The sequence below is a fragment of the Alosa alosa genome, chromosome 21, assembly GCF_017589495.1.
Source record: "Alosa alosa isolate M-15738 ecotype Scorff River chromosome 21, AALO_Geno_1.1, whole genome shotgun sequence".
Lineage (NCBI taxonomy): Eukaryota > Metazoa > Chordata > Actinopteri > Clupeiformes > Clupeidae > Alosa > Alosa alosa.
The window spans coordinates 6,137,893-6,162,837 of NC_063209.1; the positions used below are offsets into that span (position 1 = coordinate 6,137,893).

General features: G+C 43.0%; 1 protein-coding gene across 3 annotated transcripts in view; it reads left to right on the forward strand.

The window, feature by feature from the left end:
• nlgn3a (neuroligin 3a) overlaps positions 1-24,945 on the forward strand; it is a 111,627-nt gene that overhangs the window by 16,394 nt on the left and 70,288 nt on the right. Inside the window, exons 2-4 of one of the 3 annotated variants that reach the window (XM_048231228.1) lie at positions 12,025-12,773; positions 13,973-14,032; positions 22,044-22,103. In XM_048231228.1, the coding sequence (XP_048087185.1) occupies positions 12,272-12,773; positions 13,973-14,032; positions 22,044-22,103 (622 nt within the window). In that variant the 5' untranslated portion in view covers positions 12,025-12,271. Of the gene's footprint in view, positions 1-12,024; positions 12,774-13,972; positions 14,033-14,055; positions 14,182-22,043; positions 22,104-24,945 lie in introns of those variants that run through there. The other 2 variants (XM_048231230.1, XM_048231229.1) reach the window with 2 other exon arrangements.

Below are 24,945 nucleotides of genomic sequence, written 5' to 3' on the forward strand. Positions count from 1 at the left end.
GTGTATGAACCTACAGTATGTGTGTGTGTGTGTGTGTATGTGTGTGTGTGTGTGTGTGTGTGGGTGGGTGAGTGTGTGTATGTGAGAGTGTGTTTGTATGGGGAATGTTCTGTGTATTTAGTTGTTTGCCCAGTGCAGTTTGTTCAGCTCTCCAGAGGTGAATGGGATAGCCACCAATCCTGCGATGTCCATCCGTGCGACCTTGACTGACCGTGGTAGGAAGGCCGAAGTGTCTGCTTGGTTGCCCAAGTCGTTTTGTGATCATTACAGTGTGTGTGTGTGTGTGTGTGTGTGCATGTGGAGGCGTGTGAATAACGACCTACAGAAGACAGTCCTAAGTGCTGTGCCCAAGACTCTAGAGTCAGCAATATTACCAGGGCAGCCTCTCCTCTTCTCTCCCTCTCTTTCTCTTGCTCTCTCTTGCTCCCTCTCTCTATCTCTCTCTATCTCTCTCTCCCTCTCTCTATCTCTCTATCACTCTCTCTCTATCTCTATCTCTCTCTCTCTATCTCTCTCTATCTCTCTCTATCTCTATCTCTCTCTATCTCTCTCTCCCTATCTCTCTCTCCCTCTCTCTCTATCTCTCTCTCCCTCTCTCTCTATCTCTCTCCCTCTTTCTATCCCTCTCTCTCTCTTCCTATCTCACTTCCTGTCTCTGAGCGCATGTGTGGAGTGACTGGGCGTGGCTGGTGAGTGATGATGCACTGATTTACATAGATAGATGATCTTCAGCACCACTATTTCCATTCTGAATATTTATTCCAATACTTTGAATTCCTCAAAATCTATCTTGTTTGTATAGTGTCCAGAGTCCAGTGTCAACCCACACCGTTGTTTTTCACATCCTCCTACATCAGTGACTCCAGTGAGTGTTTCTCTACCTGTTTTCATGTTCTGGCTTTGCCCTATTCGATAAAGAAAACAGCAGTGTTTTTGAACTGAAGGACTCAAACAAGTTAGAACAAGTGTGGTATCAAGTGTGGTGTTTCTGAGTGGATGTTGTTACCATAGAATCCAGAGATTCCAGAGTGTTATGAAAGGTGCAACAGCTTTTTAAAAAAGCATTGATCTACTTTCAGATTCAACAAAATCACAATCAAGGCACAAAGGCACAATCAGACAGATTTTTTCTGCTAAGTATATATGGAGTATATTTAAAATGCATATTTATAATGCATACAAAAGCATGCATTTTCATATGATGCATTTTCAGTCAGAAATGTTTGGATGTGCTTTCAATTTCTTGAAGAAGAAGCAAAATTGGAATGGAAAGGTGACAGGCTGTACGGCAGCTCAGGGAGGACATATTTGTGGAGGATGAGGCTAGAGATTCTAAACTGCTTATGGGGAAATGGAAGGCACAGGGATCAGGACCTGTCTATAACATTGTACATTTTAATGAGTCTGCAGGACCTGTCTATAACATTGTACATTTTAATGAGTCTGACTCCGTTTCCTGCATTTTTGAAAGATGTTTCCCAGACTTGTTTTGCTCCGAGTCAATAAATTGCTAGATTAGGAAGGTGTCTTGAGCAGTAGTGCTCGCATGAAAACTAATATGCAAAGAAATACAAATGCGTCACGTAAGGCTGCAGTAAACCCACCTGTTTATGCATTCAGGGCCAGCTTCCCTTATATGGATTAAGCCTAGTTCTAGACTAAAGCACACTTCAACGAAAACCTCCATTGAAAAAAGCTTTTAGTCCAGGACTAGGTTTGATCTACAGTATATACAGGAAGCTGGCTGCATGTGATCTTTTTGGACATTCAAATACATTGTTTTATATAGGTGTTATAACAGACCTCTATAATCTTGTTGGCAGGTCATCAAATCACTGTTAGTTTTCACTGAAATACTGCAGTAGATAGATGAGCAACTCATGTTAGTGTCATGTGAGCAGGTAATACTAAATATTTAGAGATCATGTACATGTATAATTCAATTTCAAAGCTGATCTAGTCCATTTAGCTTACATGTGTATTAAATGTGCTCTTCAGCTCGCTTTTAAGTTTAGAGCAGGCATCAGTGTGTTGCCAAGTATCAGACCTGCATGTACTGTATACTGCACATGCTATGCAACATTACATTGACTAAGGAATAGGCCTCTATGGCCTGTGACTTAAAAGCAGAGCCTGTGGTAAACTGTACAGCCAGAATGCTTACTGTGGGAGGCTACAGCTTTGAACTAAAGAACATTCAGCATAGCAAAATGCACCAAATCATTAGGCAACCTTACCAGCATCCAGTAAATTATTAACTCAGCTGTGAGATTTCATTTAAAGCTGGGCGAACACCAAGATTTATCAAGCTCATGGTCTGCTCCAAGAAGCAAATACCATAACTGTAGCAGTCAAGTCAAATTGCAATACTGTTTATAAGCATCTGGCAAAATAGCCACTGGCTTTTTAAGAATCCGCTTGCTCTCCTACTTTCATACTCCCCCTCTCTTTCTTTCTTTCTCTCTCTCTCTCTCTCTCTTTTTCTCTCTCACTACAACAGTAGAGATTTCATGGTGCGTCAGCCTGTCATGCTGCATCATTACAAGTGAACTCCAAATTAACGGGCCACACAGTGTTACAGTGTCATAGAAATTCACCGCACATTTTGGATCATCGCAAAATCAGCTCACTTCACCGACGTCAAATATTTGAAATGTGCACTATTAAAACTGGACATAAGGTCACTAGATCTTTGAAATTCACTACTGTGTGCTTTTATCCACAATCACACACACACACAAAAAAACATTGTTAATACACATCGTTGTTCCCGGTCCTCCCTGTCACGCGTGGAAAAGAGGTGGGGGAAAAGTCTTAAGGGAGAAACGACCTGGGATGCATTACCTAATAGATTTGGCAGAAGCGTGGAGTTCAGGGCCATCCGATAAAGCTGGGTTACAGTACTCTAATCAATCACTAAGACCTCAAGCCAATTTAGGCAGAAGCCTGACATCCAAGATAGGCTTTCAGACGGGATTAGAACAGCTGAATAGGAAGTCAACACATCTGCCAGCGTGTGCAGAGGAGCGGCACTAGGCTCGCCCACCTGTCCTCCAGCTCGGGCCCTCCCCCTGTTTGATTGGAGGCCGACTGGCTCCCCACCTCCTCCCCGAGTCGCTTGCCTCGGATGCCGACGAGTACCTCCCTCCCCTCCCCTCCCTTCTCTTTTCCTCTCCTCCCCATGCCACCCCTGCTGTTGTATGTGTAATGAGATATTTTATAGTTTTCTCTCTCTCCGCCACTTGTGATCTCTCCGGAGGGCGAGGGGAGGGGGCATGTCATGATTGCGAGGAGCTGTGTGCCGCCACCCGGCATTTGCGCCGTCTCAGGCTGTGTCATGGAGCACGGGGCCTCAAGGGTCCAGGCAAGGGGGAAAAAAATAGGCTGAGACGGAAAAAAAAACTCACCACACTTGTTCCCAGACTACTGAGCACTGGATGAAGTGTAGGAAAGGCTATGTTGTTATGAGCTGCTGGCCTCAGAAGCTACTCTAGCCTGCCTGCTAGCCTTTAGCCATTTGAATCTGAATCCGACTGTGGGGTGTATTAATTTCAGACAAACCTCCTCAAGAGCATTGGAAAATAGAACTGCAGTCCCCCTAAGCCCAGCAGAGATCAAACTAGAGAACGGCCAATGCATCTGATAATGTCTAAATAAGGTGTTGGTTCAGCTGTGATGATTGATATCAGTCCAATAATCCCCTTCCATCTCCACTAAATCCACTGGCTAACACTGCTGATGGAGGCTTTCGCTAGTCAACACATTTGAAAATCAGAACAGCATTTAGCTTTCTCTTTCTCTCTCTATCTCTCTCTCTCGCTCTCTCTCTCTCGCTTGCTCTCTCTGTTTTAACAGCAGTTTTTTTTTAGCAAACGTTTGACAAGCTATTATACTAAAAGTGAGTATGTTGATGAGTCTGGTGAGTATGTTGAGTCTGTGAGTATGTTGATGAGTCTGTGAGTATGTTGATGGGTTTGTGAGTATGTTGAGTCTGTGAGTATGTTGATGAGTCTGTGAGTATGTTGATGAGTCTGTGAGTATGTTGATGTCAAAACTCATGAGGTAGTTCAGTAGAAATCTACCATGACATGACATACCACTAAAATACCAATAGAAGTGCTTGTCAGTAATGAAAGCCATATAGCCTCATGTTCCTAAAGACACTGTTAAGCCCTAGTTATATATTATATGAGCACACATACCATACCATCCTATAATGTGTACTATGTATGAGTGGCGACTGGCTTTTTACTCTTTGGTCTCTGATGCAAGCGGTAAAAGCTAGACTGATGCTCTGATGAATCATTAACACACTGCACAGCAAGATTGTTATATTTTTTTCATCCGGTTAGAAAATGGAGGCCTGCTCAAAAACAAGTTCATATCACACAGCTAATATCTCTGGAAGCGGCAGCAGTGTGCTGCAGCCTCAGTTGAATGCTTTGAGTACAGTATTGTAATTATCTTCTCGGCCTCACCCACATTAAAAGGACATTTCTCTGTTCCTCATAATGGGCTATGGCCTGGGTCCTGAAAGCAGAGGTCTGTTGTTCCCTCACTGGTGGCAAAGTTAATTATAAGCAGAGATAGACAGCCTTGCATGTCGACTGTCCATCATCATTGCGTGAGCTCATCTTGCTCAATGCGCTTTCATTATGTGGTGAGCAGGTTAGAGGGAATGCTTAATGTGGAATTGAATGTTTCCCCCCCAGCTTCTCCCCCTCCCAGCTGCGGTTACGGAGGTGCTATCACATATTTCTCAGCACAGAGTCTGGGATTCCGGCATGTCGCACACAGCACATTGACACTTCAAATTTCGTTTCATTTGCCACTTGCCTCTTTGCAACTGTAATCCATTTGCATGTAAATGGCTATGTTATCCTGCTTTTGGCATTTTTTTGATGTTCTCCTTTTTCTTTGAAAAGGGAACAACAATGCTGTGGTGATGTCTCACAGCAATAATATAATTTCTCCCAAAAAATCAATTTCAAAGAGCCTAATTAGTCTCTTGTTTGCATTCAGTGACTTTTGTCATTGTACAAAAGACTGCTCCCAGACCATAGACTACAGTGCTAATTATATTATACATTGCATGCTATTTTTTTTTGTGTGTGATCTTGATGCTTGCCCTACTGTCTTCCATGCCTTCCGAGTGGCCACTCAGGATAGTATTTATGGCAGGAGGACTAAATGTACAGAGTAAAGAGCGTCCAGGACACGAGCAGCTGGGGATGGCTGATTCCGTACAGCGCTCTTCCTGTGACATTTCAGCGTGGAGCCGCGTGCATCATCACCCTGGGCTGTGCCAGCCGCCTCACTGCGGCAGGAATTAAGCAGCATCGCCAGGCCAGAACGTGGAATATTTTTTCGTCAGCATATTAATGTAGTCATGGTAGGTCGGCCGCAAATGCCAAGACACATCATGCTATTAATAGCGCTCTAATTTTCCAGTTAACATCTGGGTCATGGCTCTGTGTTTTTTTTCAAGCTGGAATTATTCAAATATGCGGAAGCTGAATCCCGTTCATATGTTTTTGAGGAGCCCTTTTGCATTGTCTGTGAAAGGTCACTTTGCCATATTTGAGCTGTGACTTCATAGTAACCTGCATTGAATTAGCCCTTGAACAGACTACAACATTCAGCCATGTGCAAATGTGTGCGTGTGTGTGTTTTTTATTGTAACTGATAACGCAATTAGTTCAATGTGGGATTGCTGTCAAATGTGCAGGATGTGCTATAAAAGGATAACAACATCATAACAATACCAGGATGAAAGGATGAAAGCTCTGAACCACTTGAGTCAGACTTGCTTTGAAATTCAAGATAGCCATGTTTCATCCTCTAAGCTATCACCACTTCAAAGGGCCCAGGTCACTTGACTCTTCTGAAAACAATTTGTTTGTGTTTATTTGCCTCCGCAAGAGAGAACACAGTGTCACAGTGACAGGAAAACTTGTAAATGTGTGGAGAGGAACATGGCAGAGTCAGATTGATTGCATTTCACCGTCATTGTGTTGTTGGTGCAGAATGGTTGGGCTAGCTGTAAACTGGGAACGCCACTGACTTAATGCAATATATGTCGCAGCAATGCGGTCAAAGATGCAATTCCTTTATTTTCGAGTGGTGTTGCAGAGCAACATGTCTCAGGGAGTGAACAGCTCATGGCATCATAATGAAGTAGTTTTCAAGCGACCATTAATTACCAGCGAGAAATCACACATTTTTGTCACCAAAACGAATATTCCTCCCAGAGAAAAATTGGGTGGGTACATATATAGTGTTTATATGGGCCAAGGGTATGCAGCTCCCCTGGGCTGTGAACATCACATTCAGCAGTTACTAGGTTTATCATCCATTAGAGCAGGAGGCCAAGCGATGCTGGCTCTGATTAATTAAAGTAAGGAATGCTCTACCATGGGATTAGGCAGCTGTAAGTGGCTTACTCTCTAAGAGTGCAATAGTATCTGTTATTGTGTTTTATAGCATTGAGGGCTAGTAGCACACTGTGACTGTGTATTTAGCATTACAGCCCAGCAATAACTTGCTGCTTGTTTCATAGTATTCTTGACTTCGTAGTATGATTGCCTGAAAAATATTGCCTTGCATTAAGAACTATATTATCTTCAATGAAAACATTCACACTCAAGATAACAGCACAGCTCAGCCGTTGCATAATCATCATCAATGCTCAGCTTGGGTCTTCTTGACCTAAAAACAGATCACAGCCAAAGTGACATAGCAGCCAGTCATTTGGAAAAGCACTCCTCAATCCCAGGTGTTTTATTTGACTTTAGTAAATGATGTTGGCATTGAAGGTAAGTCAGATGTCACATCAGATAACCTTGAGATTTACAAAATTACCCAGTAAATAAACAATTTGTAAAGCTTTCAAATGTTTACATATGGTGGGATTAGAGAGTGAGTCTGCGATCACCCTTGTGGTTTTTGAAAAGGTCCCCTGGGTTAAGTTGAGTGATTAGCTTCTTTGAATATTCTTCCAGGAATTGTCTAGTGGGAGGACGCCTGCTGTGGATCAATAGAGGCATTAGTATGATGAGCTGTGAGGGGAAGGTTTTTTGTAGCATAAGCAAGCTACACAATCCCCCCTTTACAGTCGGCTCACTTCGACACTTCTCATTTGCACATGCAAACACACCACCGCAGCATGTTGACATAAGATGCCGGTTTATCAGAGAGTAGACAAAGTTGTGCAGATACTGTTATGAGTGGTGTTAGAGGTTGTGTCTTAATCAGTGGGTTTTCTTGTCTCTGCCTCCGATCTCATTTTTAACTCGTCTGTTCTCTCGCTTTGTTCGAGGAAAATTTCTATTCCTGTATCACATTAGGCTCTGTACATGCAAATTAATTTCCCCCCTTTCTACTGCGAAAGTTTGCATGAAATTATGTGTGCCGAGCACTGCTCTTTTTCTCCGAAGAGGAAAATGCATAAATGTACACAAATGAGTTTGTGTTCATTTTTGTAGTCAATGAGCCTCGGTCCTTGCCCAAAGCGCAAACGTTTTTTTTTATTTTTTTAAATTCCACAAATATGTGGAGATCATTATCAATCCCATACACATGAAGACGTAAGATGTTTGATGGCACCACAGCATATTTCACTGATCTACTGTACTACTACACTTTCCACTGTCATACTTCTGATGAAAATCTCTATGTATCGAGAAGTGGTTGATTGATTTTGTATGGATCTCAAGCCAGGCTTATGCTTTGCGGCACTTCCTTATTCTCTAGTAAAAAAGAAAGAGAAAAGAAAGGAAGGGGGGGGGGCTCGTCCTTGCGAAGACGGCAACAATTTGTACAGCGCGGTAACATGCAAGGGTAGAGGTGGACTGTACCACCATTCTTCACTGTCTCCAATAAACATCCTGAAAAGAAGTTGGGGTTGTGATTACAGCTCCATAGACTGCGCAGTTCTTTTTTTGTCCTTGATATGGTGCCAAAGCTGGAGAGAAATAATGACTGCATAGGCAGTTTCCTGGGCCTGCCGAGCATCCCCTGCCAGGATTATTTGGAAGCTGGAGGGCAAGGAGGGGTGGTGGAGGTGGAGGAGGAGGAGGGGTTGTATTCTGACATTTTGCGAATGTTTTGGGTGCAACATGCCAATCTCTTTGATTAAATATGGTGCAGCGCTGTTCGTCATGCCTAGCGGCTCGCTCCGCTGCCGCGCTTCGGGGAGTAGCATTATATTCCGCGTACCCTGTTCATTACAAATTCCTCAGCAGAGTCTGAATGCATTTCCATGTTTGAAATAAATATTTGGCATTGTCATGGCGCATCCCATGGTTCCTTGGCTTTGTGGACATTTGCCATACGCTGAATGTTACAAACGCGCTCTGCAGCAGACTGAGATTGCATATTCAAACTGGATGCAGCCTGAGCCTATTTGAGTTCACGTTTGCACAGTAGAAAACACACTCTCTCCGTAAATGAAAACATGACTTAAGCTCAGATAAAGATGCACTGCAGATCAGACCACTGCACAGCACAGTGTATGTAAGGGGGGGGGGGCTGATTAAATTAAGAAATAGGATCACCCAGCTGTAATCCAAGGGGAATATGAAGACACGTGCTGAAGTCTAGCTTGCCCCCCTCTCATATCGTCCCCCTCTGCCTGTAATAATGCTCTCTGTGTTGTCTATCTAGTTGCATCAATGTCAAGCTGCTGAATGGCAGGTGTTAGTGCCAGACTCATAGTTATGTCTGTCCAGGCTGGTTTTAGTATGAAAGCTTGACAAAGCGGCATTATGGCAGCCAAAGCTGACATGGAGAAACTGGCTTTTGACACGTTATTATCTGCCAATAAAGAAGAGCTGTCGCTCCATAGGCAAATGTGTGTCTCGGAGGTTACACCCTGGTGGATTCGCACACTGCTGTTGCGTGACTGTCTTGCCGTGTGTGTGTGTGTGTGTGTGTGTGTGTGTGTGTGTGTGTGTGTGTGTGTGTGTGTGTGTGTGTGTGTGTGTGTGTGTGTGTGTGTGTGTGTGTGGTGTAGGCCAGGGGAAGGTTGATAGATTGCAGAGGATGCGCAAAGGTAAAGTGGTTGAATGTAACCGCGGTGAGCTTGTGTTGTGTAAGAGGTTATAAGAGTTATGGAAACTCACAGTGAGCTCTTGTCACTGTTTATTCACCGATACAAGGTCTACAGTTCTCCGCCGGCTCAGGGCCATGAGTGTTTGGCTTCGAGGTATGACCCTTGTCAAAACTTCATAGCAGTGATTCCTGGAGTCCTGTAGGAGGCCTCTGCTGATCTGTGGTCAGTCTTGTTCGTCCTTTGCACGTACAGCGCTGACACAAAGCATTCCTGACCGTAAGACAGCAGTCCCTTCTGTGAGGGACAATGATGTGGAGGATGTTGAAAATGGGTAGCGGGCCGAACCAAAAGCGACCAGCTTCATTCATCAGCTCCCAGGAGAGGAGCTCCCAGAAGGAGAAACATCTAATGGCATGTACGCTCCAGAGTACAGTCCTGCATTAGCCACTAATAACCCCTCTTAGAGTCAGCAGTGTGTCTCTCCTCTGTATTTATTACAGGCTGCAAGGCCAAGGAGATGAGACGATCAATATTTCGGGCTTGCATGGGGGACGACGGGAGAGATTGTACAATTGCAATTTTTGCCTCTTTTCTATAGGAAAGCATTGAGCACAAAAGCACATCCCGCCCACAAATGTCTTTATAGAGCACGTATGTTCACCACCAACCCCCGAATCCACCCCTCCACACACACACACAGACACACACACACACACACACACACACACATTAATGAGCCGATAACCCGTTAGTTGATACAGGAGGGCAAAGTGCAGCCTCATGCGGCAGTGCTGTATTTATGGAACCGGGGGCTGAAGTGTTTAAGACCTGTATTGAAAGGAGCACTGGGAGGTTGCACACAGTCATTTCTACCATCCGTCTTGGTAAATACTCTGCAGATGTGGCACCATTAGTGCAGGCGCTGTTTCCGCTCAAGGAGCTGTGATTAGTCAGGCCACTGGTAAACAGGGGCCCCATAATAGGCTTTCCATGCCATTGAGTTGCGCTATGAGTCTTAACCAACTTAATGTTGTAATATTGCACATGTCAGTCCAGCGTAATTTCTGCGGGGACTTGTGTCTGTTACACAGAAATGGAATTAATTGGATTTGTACATTGAACTGACACCAGGCCTGTCATTGATAGCTAATATGTGGCATCTGGAAGTGGATAATAAGATGTTTGGGGTCAATTGGTTTAGGCTATAATGGAGATCTTATGAGTTTAGGGCAGTGTCTCAGCACCTCCAAAATGCCAGTAATAAACTCCACTAGAGTTCATTCAGAGCGCTAACACATGTGGCACTATAGAGCAGGGCATGTCACCGTGACACAGTCAACACCGCTAGCAAATGTATTATGTAGCACCTGTTTCACTGTTGTGAAATGCCTTGAATAGGCTGCTTGGGGACAAGCATAACAGAAGCGATAGAGACGACTGAATGGCAACAAGACTAGCGCACAGCTAGGAGACATTAGCGATAGCAGCCAGCTCAAGTGGGGAGCGGCCGCCACACTTACCCCCGCTCTTCTCCTCTCCTCCAAGTGAGCGGCTGGCTTTCCCAGCTGGCTATTTGTATACAGTGATAAGTGTGTATTTATGATGAGTTTGGGGGCTCTCACATGCGCAAGAGGTGGGAATATACTGCCTGGCTTTTCTTGGCGATCAAACGCACCGGGGAGATGTGTTGGGAAGTGATAAGTGCACCTCAAGGAACATTAATATTGCTTCTCCCAGGTGGTTAGCTGGCCTCCGTCGGGCACCCCATACATTATAAATCATTTACAAAGTAATTTTGGAGTGCAATATCCCCCGCTAAACTCCGGCTTTTCTCTCCATTGTGATTGCTGCCCCCCGAGAGTGACAGAGGGGTTGAGGGTCCAAAGCCTTAAAAATTGAAAATTGATCAGGCTGCTCAGACAGAGAGAGAGAGAGAGAGAGAGAGAGAGAGGGAGAGAGAAGAGAGAGGGAGAGTGTCCATTGCCACGTCTGCTAGTGACTCCTTCCATCACCGGTGCTGATTAGCATTTACAGTGCCTGTGCCATGCACCCGTGCAGGCTAACACTTGCAAATGTGATCTTTTCAAATGGCCAAGGGAGCTGCCGCTGAAAATATGTTATTTCATGTCTTCATCTGTGCAGTTCAGAAAATGCCTGATACAGTACAATTGGTCCGCCTTCATTGCCTTTTTAATGTAAAAAAAAAAAGAAATCATATTGTTGGCTCATGCCAGATCTGTGTTCTACCTGTATCAATCATGAAATGTTTTGGCTAAACAACAGTGAAGCACTGACATACTTGAGCATGTTCCCATAACGTTGCAATATTCAAATGTATCTTGGTGAAATATGAATATATAGCAGCTTTCCAGGGAGGCAAATATGAATGATTTATATTTATAGAACTATGCAGCTCAGACATACAACACATGGTCTGTTTATCTTTGCCTTCATCTACATCTCCTCTTCCTACCACAAACCGGCTCTCTTATTTTTCAAGCAAATATGATATTAGAATCTCAAGCAGGCATTTGCTCAGCTCACCGCACATTGTAGAGTAATGCATGAAGTCACTTCATGCAATTGTAGGGGCTCCATTAGATACAGTCATTATTTTTGTAAGTCGCCATCAGCTGTGACAGTTTTATCAATTGCTCTTTGTCGGCAGCTCTCTACATACCTGGTATCGTAATGATAGCATTTTCGCTAAATACACATGGAATTGCCCCTCGAGATTGTGCCGGGTGGGTAGAAACATAGTCTCCCTTTTCAGGCAAAACAGGGCTCGATTGTATGGATTGATGGGTGCTTTAAGCGCACTGTCATATTTATATGTGCTGTTTAATGTCTTTACAGAAATGGACTCTCCAAGTCAATAAAAATGAGTGCACAGAACGGGTGGGGGAAAGTGAGTAAACGGCTTGGCTGTCTGGAGATTGTCATTAATTTTCCTGTTCTCTTTTGCTGTGTAGGATAACTGATTTGACAAGACCACTGGACAGTGAATGAAGACCCATCTGGAGAGGAACTTTTTTCTTTTTCCGTTCTTTTTTTTTGCCCGTTAAAAGCTGCTTAGCCCACTTGTGACCGATGGGGGCAGCGGGATCTCTGGACTGAGTGCAGCTAGCGGCTCTAGCTGATAGTGAGAGAGAGAGAGAGTTAAAAAAAGAAGGTGTGTATGTTGGTGTCTTGCCTTCGCAGTCTTTGTTACGACGGACCATGTGGTTTTCGCCGAGGAGAAATCGTCCCTCTGTCGCACACCTTCAGGACTCCGTCAGTGGCGGCGGCGGCGACACCAGGCAGGGCACCACTCTCGCCGCGTCGCTGCTGTGGATATTGATCCTGTCCTGGTGCTCGGCGTTCGCACGAGGCCAGAGCTACCACCAGCCCGTGGCCAACACCAATTACGGGAAGCTGCGTGGCGTGCGCGTGCCGCTGCCCAGCGAGATCCTGGGGCCCGTGGACCAGTACCTGGGAGTTCCCTACGCCGCTCCGCCGGTGGGCGAGAAGCGATTCCTGCCCCCGGAGCCGCCCTCCTCCTGGTCAGGGATCAAAAACGCCACCCACTTTGCCCCTGTGTGTCCGCAGAACATCCACAACGCCGTGCCGGAAATCATGATGCCAATCTGGTTCACCTTTAACCTGGATATAGTTGCTACATACATACAGGATCAGAACGAGGATTGTTTGTACTTGAACATCTATGTTCCAACTGAGGATGGTGAGTGTATCGGGTACACACAAGAAGCGATCGCTCCGAAAAAAACAAAACAAATGCAGCTTCTGTTTCTCTTCTTTCTCACTACAATTTGTGTCACTCTCGTATCGTGTTTGGAGCATGAACTGTTCTCTGGTGCATGTCGTGTCTGTGTCTTCACCATCATTTCATCTTGACTTGATCTACCATGAAGTCTTTCCATTACCTCTTCCCTTCCATGTCACTGTTATGAGTTCCTCTTTTGTGGTTTTTCAACAAAAAAAAAAGAAAGAAAAGGACAACAAAAAAAAAAGTAATCGCAAAACAAAATCTGACAACGTTATGACATCCGACAGACCAAATGAAATCAGAAAGCGAAAATGCAGATTGGTCTTGATCTGGGTGATCTTGGTGCACCTCCTCCCTCTCCTCACTGTCTTGACTGTTCTCGGGGAAGTAGATGTTCCTGTAGCCTGTCTGGGTGGAGAATGAGTGCGCTGTAGGGCTGGTGAGAGGTTCTGGTACACGCGAGGCCCGTGGCATCTGTCTAAACCATGTAAGACCCCTTACTCCCCACAGTCAATCCACATCCGCAGGAATCTCAAAGTTACACTAGCATAGTCCAGACCAAAAAATAGGATTGTTTCTGTTAAATAATTGGACTGTTGTAAGTAAAATGATTGGAAGGCTAAAGAGATTAGTAGTAGTTTTCTGAGTCGAGTATGAGTAGAATTCTCAAGTCATTTCTGATTAGTTAACGTAAAACCTATAAAAACACTGCTACATACATCAAAAGCAGTGAATTTATTTTAATCATAGATTTTATTTCAGTCATAACTTTTTAGAACAAAATAGTGAACCCAAGTTAGCAGCTATGTAATCTGACAGTCAGTAACATGCAAATGTAATTTGGCTAAATTGAAGTGATGAAATGGGATAACGAGTCTTCCCAATCTTCTTCCATCATGTTTGTAATGGGTCTTATATAGAAATGCATGTGAAAACGGGCTTCTTGTGTCCCAGGGTGCAGCAAATTAATTCCACCATTTTGGAATATTTCTGCAAACAATGAAAAGAATAAGTTAGTCTCTGGACAGGTACGTCTTGTTGTTCTTGTTGTTGATGACTGGGGGAGGGTTTTGGGCTCAGTCAAGTTGTTGCATGTGCTCCTCAATTTCTTCCAGAGCCTTCTGTTATTTTGTAGTCTTCTATTCATTTTACAGTCAAAAGAATATCCAAGGAATGTGCCAGAAAACCCAACAAGAAAATATGTAGAAAAGGAGGTATGTAAGAAAGCCAGCATGGAGCCAAAACAGAGCCGAGAGAGCGACTGGTACGTCCTCTCGAAAGCAAACCAGATATCACCAACATCTGCTGAGTCACACCTCCTATGGAGATGAACAACATGTGGCCTGCAGTGCTGACTAATCATGTATATATTTTTGTGATTGACGTGTGTGTGTGTGTGTGGCTGTGTGTGTGTGTGTGTGTGTGTGTGTGTGTGTGTGTGTGCGTGCGTGCATGTGCGCGTGCATGTGTGTGTTGTGTGTTTGAATGTGTTAAGTGACTCCTAAGAGAATATGACAATGATGTTAATTGGGTTTTTTTTAAATAATATTGTGGTATTACCAGTTTCCATGTAAATTGACCAAATAACCATTTTAAGGATGTTATATTTAAATTTTTCCACCAGCAAAAATATATTTAAAGCCAGTCCAATTTAGGCCAATTTAGCAAATATATGTCAATCAATCTTTCAATTGTTTAAAACAATCACTATAATCCTTTCTGACACAGTTGAACCAGGTAAGGGATGATTGCCATAGGAAATTGTCATTTTAAGTGACTATTACAGACACCAAGCGGTGCTAATATCGATATAACCTCCGTTCAAGAGACTGAAGCAAATTTTCTCATCAGTATTTCTCCTTTTGTTTTCCCATTGTAAACTGTTTGTTTTGCACCAGTCAGATCACAGACTCTTAATTCCAATCCAATCCCCCTAAAATAATGCCTGAGACTTATTTGCTTTGCCAGCATGCTGAATGCAGCTTATTGGAGGCATTCATCTACAAGTGACATTTAAACACATCCGTAGTGCTCCTGTTGATTAATTCTCACTGTGTGAGAGCAAATTCACAATCAAACAATCACCCTTTTCAAAGCAGTACAAAAAAAAAATGAATCGAGAGTGTGTGTGTCTACTCTTGACGACCTATTCCAGAGTTAAAAATGTTAAACTGCTTTGGTTTTAGTAAATTTTAGCAGTGCAAGACTGACCCTAAGAGCTTCACAGCTATGGAATTAGCTCCAGTCAGAGGCTTTGCTCATTTGTCCCTATCGCTCAGCTTGGCAGTGACATTTTTATCAAGTCTCTTGTATCTTTGGTATTTGCAGAATAAATAGTGAACCATGACATGTTTTCTGATCCATAGCATTTTCATCTGCTCTAAAAAATAGGGGTTTAATATCCACACATGCGTGTGAGTTGTGCACACGTTTAGGCTATTGGCCTAGAAATGCTTTTCTTTTAATTGTTCAGTAAGGGCCTCAACAGTAGTGCTGCTATCTTAAGCAGGCACATCAAATTATATGTCTCACATTACTTGAGATGGAGATAAGCTTTAGATAACAAAATGCTAGCACTTAACAACATTATTGTCAGCTCCCCACTATCTCTTTCAAGCAACCTTTGGTCTCACACAACAAAATGAACTCATGTAGGATAAGACCAGGTGAGAATCTCCCCCTCGCCCCTGAATATATTAAACTGTGGCCAAATAACTCCGGCAATGGCAGCACTATGTCAAATAGCGCAATTTCAGACAATCCCTTAGTGTGCTGTTAATGTTGGCTAAATTACCCGCACATTGAAACTGGAGGCTTTGGGCAGACATCCCGTAAGACCTGTCCATTTGGTATATGGGTCAGGCGTTCTGTGGTGGATGTGGATCATGCTTCGCCCCCCACTCCACCGCACTCCCCCCATGACTGTGTGCTGTTGACTTGCTGGCTGTTTGGTATGACAAAGCGTCCCATTTAGCTGTGCTTGGCGTTTGTGCCCACATCAATTGATTTTGGATTTTGATGAATTATGAAAGGTAATGAGCACAGGAGGGGCCAGGCATGCATTTAAAGGTAATTGCTTTCCCCAAAGAGTGTTCAGAATGGCATGCTTGCCGCTTTGGCAGGGGCTCCTTCTACCACAGGTGCGTTCGCATTTTCATGAAAAGTGTGGAGGGGAGGGTGGATGATCAAATTATACAATTGGCTTTGACTTTTTTTGTTTCCAGAATGTTCTCATTACGACCTGTGGTTTGTTTAGTCTCAGTGGTAAAGCAGTGACAGGTATGAACACCATCCATGACCTACTGGAAGTAAAGACTCTTGATTCACTCTAAATGTATCCAATGTGTAGTATTAGATCTGTATTTAAAAGGAAAATTATAAAATCAGGTCTTTTGTCAAATTTGATAAATGTGCTCACATTAGTATGGAATTAGATGTACAACAGCAGTGACTGTTGCCAGGCAACCATAACCCATAGTCATCAGACCTTGGTTGCTCTTGACTGCTGCCTTGGTCTCACAATATAGGCTCCCTCTTGGCTTAGGCATACACCATCTGTATTATAGGAATACAGTGTCAGGGGAAAAAAGCTCCTTTTAAGGTTGAGATGTTTGGCTTTAAAGAACTTGACAGTCAAGCTGAAAAGCCTTGTGTGGTGTTGTATATGGTCCTAATTATATTAGCCCTGCAACAATAGGTAGCACAGTTCGGAGGCAGCACTTTGGTCCATGTGATCATTACTTACTTACTGTCTTTCTCTTATTGCTGAGAAACGTGTTCTCACTCTGGGCAGAGCTGAGAGCCTGGGGATGCGGCTGTGCCAGATGGGGGGGCGGCACACAGTCATGTGCAGAATGGGGTGCGTGATGTGATACATCTACCTTTGATTTCAGGAGCTACTTGAGCGGGAAACAAATAAAACCAAACCTCACCAAAAATCTCTCTGGACAAGAGCCCACAGTTATCACATGTTCATTGTGTGTCTTAAAATAGGTTTAGTTATTAAAGCTTAAAGGAAACTCTTGAATTTGTAAGTTGAATACATCTTAAATGGTCACCGTTTGTGAGTTAAGTCCAATTCTTTGTCCAATTGTTTTCCTACTAAGGCAAAATGAAGAACTTCAACAAACGTCCAACAGTGGTTGGTCCTAGTAGCGTATTTACGTTTACTGCACAATGTAACATGTCAGTTATTTAGAGGGTTATATGATGCAAAATGAACTGGAATATATTGGTCATGAAAGAATGAGATCAATTTTGTTGCTTCAGCACATCAGTTTTTATGACCACTACAAGGCTGACTACAAGGGCAATGACTCATGACTTTATGAGAAACCACGGTTTTCATGCAGATAAATGCAAATACTTTGAAAAAAAATATTTGCGAACTCAATCAAGCACCTCTTCAGCATATTATAATGCATTTATTGTGTATTTGTATTAAATTCATATAATGAATCCCTTATTTGTTATGAATCACATACATGTGACAACCTGTTGTAATAACTGAGAGATAAAGAATGCATCAATCAGGAAATAGCCAACACAACAAATAGCATAATCCATTCTACAGTACACAAATGTTGTTAAAGTTGTTAAAACATAAATATATGCATAAATCTATAAATGTACTAAAATACAACTCCACAACAGCCATAATAATAAGTTAGAATAAAAACCTGGCCTTGAAGTGTATGCAGTCATTGGTCGACTTACAAATATAAATATAGCCCACTGTATCTCAGAGAGCTTTCCCCACTTCACCTTTCATATACAGTACTGTAAAGGTAATAAACTGAGCATTCACTTCAATACACCTGGAGTGGAAATGTGTAATTATGTATTATAAATGGTTTTCATATTTCATATTGTAATCATTAAGTGGTGTTGATTTTTACTCAAGGTTCCACATGTCAAAAACCATTGGGAAGCTGGCTAAATAGCTTTTTTTAGAGTAGCAATGAGAGAACTATGTATGCGAGAGATATATTGTGTGTATGTTTTGTGTATGACTACAAAATGGTTGGTTTGGCACAAAATCCAAGGAGAGATCTGATAGAATTAAATAACGTACTCTGAGATCACTGTCAAAGAGCATAGCATACGAATGTCAAGGCTTGACATTTTGAATTCATTTTGTTCACTCAAGGTTGTAGTATACAGTGAACAACTAGAGTTAATGCGAGCACATTTGATATATCTATATATTTGCCAATTTGTCAAAAACTGTGTACAGAAATAGGCTCGAAAAAGTGACCTCTTCTGTCAAAACAAAAAAGCTGTGGAGATTATGTATCTGCTCTTTCTCAGCTAGCACATATTTGAAGTCAACTTTCTTTTAACCTGCAACGTCCTTCGCTTACAAGAAATCAGAACCCTCCATGTTCCATTGGATTTAAAAGCGCATTAACACCCGGTTTTCTACCAAGGCCTGACAAGAATCTAATCTGGCCTTGCTACCTGGCTGTTCCCATATCACTTATCTCCTCCGTGGCTGTTTCCTACACTGTGGACAGGGGACTGGACTGTGCTGAGATTCTGTGTCCCATTTTGTTTTGGGGGGAGAGGAAGAGAAGATGTAAGCGATGTGGAGTGACCAGGCCAGTAGCGATCCAAGAACAATAGCCATATTTTACCGGCCCATCTGCGGTGCCACGGCAATGAGACCTGTAAAAGTGGTCCAGCCCCTGTTAGGTTCAGACAAAGTGGGCACAGACCATAATACGCCGTGGAAATCAGTTTGGATGGCTGACCTCGTCCGGCACAGGATCACAGCAGGGGGAGGACTGTATCCTCGGGCAAGAAAAAAAATAACGTAGGCTACCAAGCAACAGCAGCAGCGAAAAAGAACTGGGGGACACAAAATGGTGAAGGCGGAAATGTGGAAAGTAGGAATGGAGTGAGAGTTCCTTCCTACTGCAAAAGGAAAGCAGCTCGGCTGAATGTGTCACAGATGGGAGACTTTGGTGAGAGTGCTCGCCGTGGCCACTGGCGCTGCAGCCATTTCAACTTGAAATGCAAGACACAGCTTGTCCAGGAAGTTACCATTCAGGTCTCCCACCACTCCCGTGGCCCAGTCTATCTCTCCGCTAAGTGCCCAATATCTCGGATATGCCCTTTGTTGGCCGTCCCACGAGAAATGTAGCGAGATCATTCCAACAAGACAGTTGGAAGTCGTGTCAGGTCCCCTCTGGTCTGTCGTCCTCCGATCTGAATTAATAATTTTTTCACACAAAACGTCTGGTTCCCCCACACCTTTTTTTGGTCAAAGCACGTTCCCCTGATCTGTTTTCCCAACTTGGAACGAGTGTGTTTTCCAACAAAATCATGGGTAGTGGATTTGTGTCAGGTTGAATCAGGCTTTGTTTTTATCAGGCCAGTTAGAGCATTTTCCCCCATTACTCTCCATTACACTGTTGTTTCGCAAGGCAAACTTTTCTATTGAGGTATTAATTATTGGAGGGCTTTTATTTTAGCGCCCTGGCTCAGCACACTGGCTCCACTCACAGGCTTCCCCCTCCACTGGTCCCCGTAATATAAAAGATAAATTGTCCGCAGCATGTTTTATTCTCAGGTGGCTGGAGGCCGGGATACGTTTTGGCCGTCCTTCTCCACCGCTATCACCATCTCCTTAATGGTAACGAAATTAGTAACGTTTTCAATCATCCTCTCAAATGTGTCGGCTGCAGCAAAGCCTCTGCAGAGGAGGGGGATTGGTGCAGGAGTGTATCGGGGAGAGGATCACACAGTCTGAAAATAGACAAGCGGGGAAGAGCCACCTGAGGATGCTTGACTGAATTGCCCTCTCGATTGGAAAGACTCAACATTTTGCCAATAAGTCCCTCATCACACTTTGACCTTTTCGATATTTAACTGCAGGCCCATCTATTGTCACTCTACTCCCCCTCCCTCTCTCTTCCCCCCTCTCTCTCTCTTTTCTTTCTTTCTTTCTGTCCCCCCATCTCCTCCAAAACGGAATGCACTTTACATTCACTGCGCTCTTTACTTGGGCGCATAGGTCATCCTGTTGTATCGAGCGCATTGTAAATTCAGTTTGTGAGCTTCATGGAGGTGCAGGGGAGATGGGGAGGGGAGGTGGGGGTTTGAAAAGCATGGCAGCATCTACGAGTCTCTATGGTGCCTTCGTGAGGTCTCCAAACTCGGAGGTTAATATTAGAGTGTATTTGGACGAGCTGCTGGCTGGCATTGTGTCCCTCGGCGATCTGTCTCTCTGATCAGTGAAATGGATCTCTCCCCACTCTTCCCCCTTCTGACTCTCGCTGCGGCAATTCTGCCAGTCAAGCACACACACACACACACACACAGGCATAAATACACACACACACACACACAGAGACATGGATAAACACACAGGCAGCATCACACTCACTGACAAACAGACACCATCACACACACATGCACACACACTGACACAGACGCCATCACACACATGCACACAGCCTTGTGAAGGCTACGTGGCATACAGTAAACACTGAGGATTGCCAACCGGCAGATTTTTTACTGCAGCTACAAATGTAAAAGAAACAAAATGGTCCTTGAATAAATTGAAAGCCTCCAACAAGTGGAAAAATGGAATATAAAAAGTGAGAGGTACGTAATTACTGTAGTAGCTTGGCACATTTTTAAATAATACTTCTAACATACTTGACAAAGTTCCAAGGTCCTTTTTCACAGACAATACAATAAGGCTTTTACAGCTAACATATAAAGCAAACTCTGAAATGATTTTATCCTTGTTAAGTGAATTCTTATTGGTTGTAGTCAACAGCAATCCGTGACCATTACGTAGTGCGACGGGCATAGTATTGTGTGTTTGCAATTTTCCATTAAATTAACTGACAACATGCAAGCCAGCCACAATGCAGAGGAAACAAGACCAGACAGCATCTTAGCTGAGGGAGCCACACCTGCCACCTGCAGTATTTCATAAGGGCCTGTCACAAGTTCTAACACTCAGCGTCAAGGCAGACAGAACCACACATCCACAGCATTCCAACAGCTCAGAGGGACCCTTCTCCCCACCAGCCCCTTTAGAGGTGTCTCGGTGACTGTGAAAGTTACCGTCAGCTTTCGAAGATGAAATTTGGCAGAGCATATATTTAGTCTTTCTTTAAAGTTAAATTTGCATAGCTGAAGCAACAATAGTGAATAATCCATTGCGATCAAATAAATAGTCCAAAAATTAGATTGTGATATTTAGCGTAAAATAATTAGGCCAAGCAAAACTCAATGGTTTTTGACATGGGAAGATTTAAATGGGTGTTATGGCAGTATATTGCTCAATGTGAAATATGATCTTAGATGTCAGTGTAATATAATGTTAATGACTGCCATAATTCAACTGAAGATGTGCCAATAAACTGTATAATTATTTGGCATCTTTGTTTGAAAGACTGAGTCAGTGTGACCAGACATACTCTGCTGAAGTCTGTGAGAGCACAATAATCATATTGCCTCAACCCCATATTTGGAGTGTGTTTATTTGTTGAATGTTGATGACAAATTTTACCAATGTCTAAACTGAGAGACTTCAATGTAATAGTGTTGCATAGAAGCCAAATATGATCGGCTTTCAGTAGACACAGTAGATGATTACAGTTGATGTTCTTATTTTCTTTCTCATTGCTTCAGCAGAGTTCCGTCCCCTGGTGATTGCATTGATTTGTACTGCACAGTAGTTTGAGCATAATCTGTTTATTTTACATTTGAAAGCAACATTTTAGTGAATAAAATGTAGAATACATACAGTACTGAGCATATGCATTATTAATGCAGCAGATATGCACAGATTGTGGTGAATTTATTTAACGAAACCAGAATGTTTTTATCATGCAATCACTTTGTGGGTGGATGTATTATTATTTATTTAGGATTGGGTGAAATGTATACATGTACTGTATGATGCCTTGAGTCAGTATAGACCCTTTCAATAATAAAAACAAAAACAATGCTTGAACGTTCTATTTGGGCCCCAATCTACTTCCTCTGCATTAAGATAACATATGGAATGTTAAAACGGAAGTCTTGTGGGGCCAACTATGATGCTGATAATGGAACTCTCTTGAAAGGGTCTATACTTGTGTCAGTCAAATTGTTCTACAGCAGTGTGTGCAGTCTCCTTCCTCTGCCTCTGCCTTGACCATCATGCTATTTTGAATTCTCTTGTGCTTCTTCTTGTTTTCTCTCCCACTGGTTCACCACTAGGGCCGCATTCGAAAAAACAGGGAGAGGATTTGTCTGATAACGACGGTGATGAAGACGAAGGTATTTGCTGTGGTGGTCAGAGACATGTGCATGTCCTGTCCTGGTTCTCCCTTGTTTTACAATGGACTTGTTTTGGATAGTCTGAATGCAAGCCATTTCCCTTATGCCCCTCCCACCTCCCCCCAACCTAAGCCACTGAGTGACATTCTGCAGAGCTGTGAGTGTGATTGTGGAGAATGATTGGTCCCTGAGAATGTTGCTGTCTTGTGCTTTATCTTGATTTTTGTTTGAGAGCGTGACCTTTCAGTGGCATGCAGAGATGGTTATCCTTCCTACGAATATTACGTTGTGGACACATCCCCTCTTGTGTTGGGGTCGTCTATAGAGGGGAAGAGAGTGACTGTCTGCAGGGGTGATGAGTATCAGGCGTCTTTGATCTAGAAACGTGAACATGCCCATCGCCTGGAAGAACTCACTTCCTTAGTTTTTATTGTTTTTATTTGCTGTCCTTAACTTGCTTTTTAAAGCCACGTTTGTGTGGCAACTTTGGTGAGATGTAGTGGCTGCAAAACAAAGCAAAGCAAAGTGGGAGACTGCAAAGTGGGAAAAGTTCACCATGTGGATGTGAATGTATGTATTACTCCAGATAGTATTATCCATCAGATTGTGTATGGTAAATGGTAAAGTGAAAGTGATGGATAGTCGTGGATATTCGATGGCCAATCAGCCTTGAAATGACCGTATTCACAGACGTAATACTCGTAAATCCAACAAGCAACAGGAACAGTTACACCTCACTTAATCCACTTAGACAGATATGATAGTGGGGAATACTCAAACAGATTTGAGCGACAGCTGTCTCTGTGCGAGATGATTCTGCCAAAACTTGTCACCTAGAACCTTTTGAGGTCTGTGACTGAAGCCTTAAAATGCCAAAAAAGGGCATGAATGCTGACAATGTGTTTTTTTTGTGTCTGTGCATGTGTTGATGATAGTGGGAGTCCCAAATTATGCTCAGCTGTACTATACAGTGTTTTGAAATTTGGAAATATTTCTCCTTTCCGGCTGCCACAGGCTCAAGAAATCTCTCTCCCCTCCCAGCTCCCTTGACAACCACACACTAACAAGGGCAAGTGAGCATGGATACTGTCCTTTGTTTATTTGCCATTGAATGGGAGGCCTTCAGCTTTAACAAGGCCTAAGACTGGCATGTAAATGTCACCCCATCTTCAGCCCCCTTTACTGCCCTCCCTTCATCCATCAGCTGTTAATCCCACGCACACCCCACAGTGGAAGGAAAGTTTTAGTTTGGTTGTTATCTTTGTCCTTGACATTGAATCTGTGTGCTTAACTTTTTGAGCACGTTGTTCAGTTCGGAGGTGGAGGCATCCAAGCCTGAGTTGCTCAGGTGGTGCTGCAGACTCCCCAGATTGTTATGGTGATGTGGATTCACACAGACTGCATTTTTGTAGTGGATGGCAGCTTGTGAGGGAAGGTTTACTGTGCTGGTGGAGATGGATCATCCTCTGAGTCTAAACATGCTCAAGAGGGTCATGGTAAATGATTAGTGGCAAATGCTTGCTTTCAAGAAACGGCACATCTCGGAGGCAAATGAATTTCCCTTTGTCTTGTGCCTTTCCGCGTCAGATCGTCAGGTAATGGCTTTTACATCTTCCTCCCAAGATGCTGCCCTTGCATACTTGGAAGGCAGAAGCAGCTTCTCCTCACTGGATGCACGCTAAATGTCACCCTAGACAGCCTTAATCCCCCTTGGAACAGCAGTGATCGGTTTCTATTCCTGTCAACAACAGAACATTCATTAGATCGCGGGGATTTCAATCAAGTCTCAGATTAGCTGGTAATGTGTAAACCCATCATAAATCTCCCCACAATCCTTTGTGAACACTGCTGTCAAGGAACAGAGAATGTAATGAAGACCAGGAGCATAACATCAACAATATCTGTGTAAATACAGTACTGCCCAGTCTTAGAAGGCTAGTGAGATCAGAGGTCATACTAGCTTGTAATGTCCTCGCAGTGTCAGACGACCAGCTGTAGATCAGAACGCTGACCAGATACTGTGTGTTTAAATGGGGTCAAAGCCTTAACCTTCCTAATCCGCCTCTTGGTCGTTCAGTGTTTGTAGGCAGATCCCTGAATGAAAGATTAAGATGTTCTGTAGGAAAATGCTGCTGATATTTATAATGGATCTAGATACAGTAGGTTATATAATATTTTCTCATAGATAATAATGTAAGGAATGGATAACTGGTCCTTCTGTTTGACCACAATATGAGCTGTAATATCTGCATTCCTAGTTGTACCATATTGATGCATTTCAGCTGAGGTGAGGCAGAAGTTGTTTTTTTGTCAAACCAAAGGAAAAGCAAAAGACTGGTTGCTTTTCATCATCTTCTTCGGATTCTTATTAGAAAAGGAAAAAAGCATGCAGTTAGTCTTGAAATTGAAGGTTTTTGGCATTCCATACGTAAGCGTGTCTGGAATATGTTTGCTAACATATCCATTTTGAATGACCAAGCACAATATTGATTTTTTTATTTCTTTGATATTAAGAAAGAAGAAAATGTGGTTGTGGTTTGTTGTACGGACTCAAAATAAATTACCATCAGCTGAGCTGATATCCCATCTCCTGGCAACGTTAATTTGATCTGGAGCAAAACATATTGGATATGAGGTAAATTAATACAACAAAATGTAAAGAGCATGATTAATACTACTAACAGAAAAACATGCGTTTGATTCACAAAATCAGTGTCGTGTTCTATTTGCCATGATAGATGAGGGTATGGAATATGCATGAAATAGCTTACGGCAATTACTTCCATGTGATGATCATTGGCAAATATGTGCTCACTGCAGAATATCATAACATGGCTTTTAA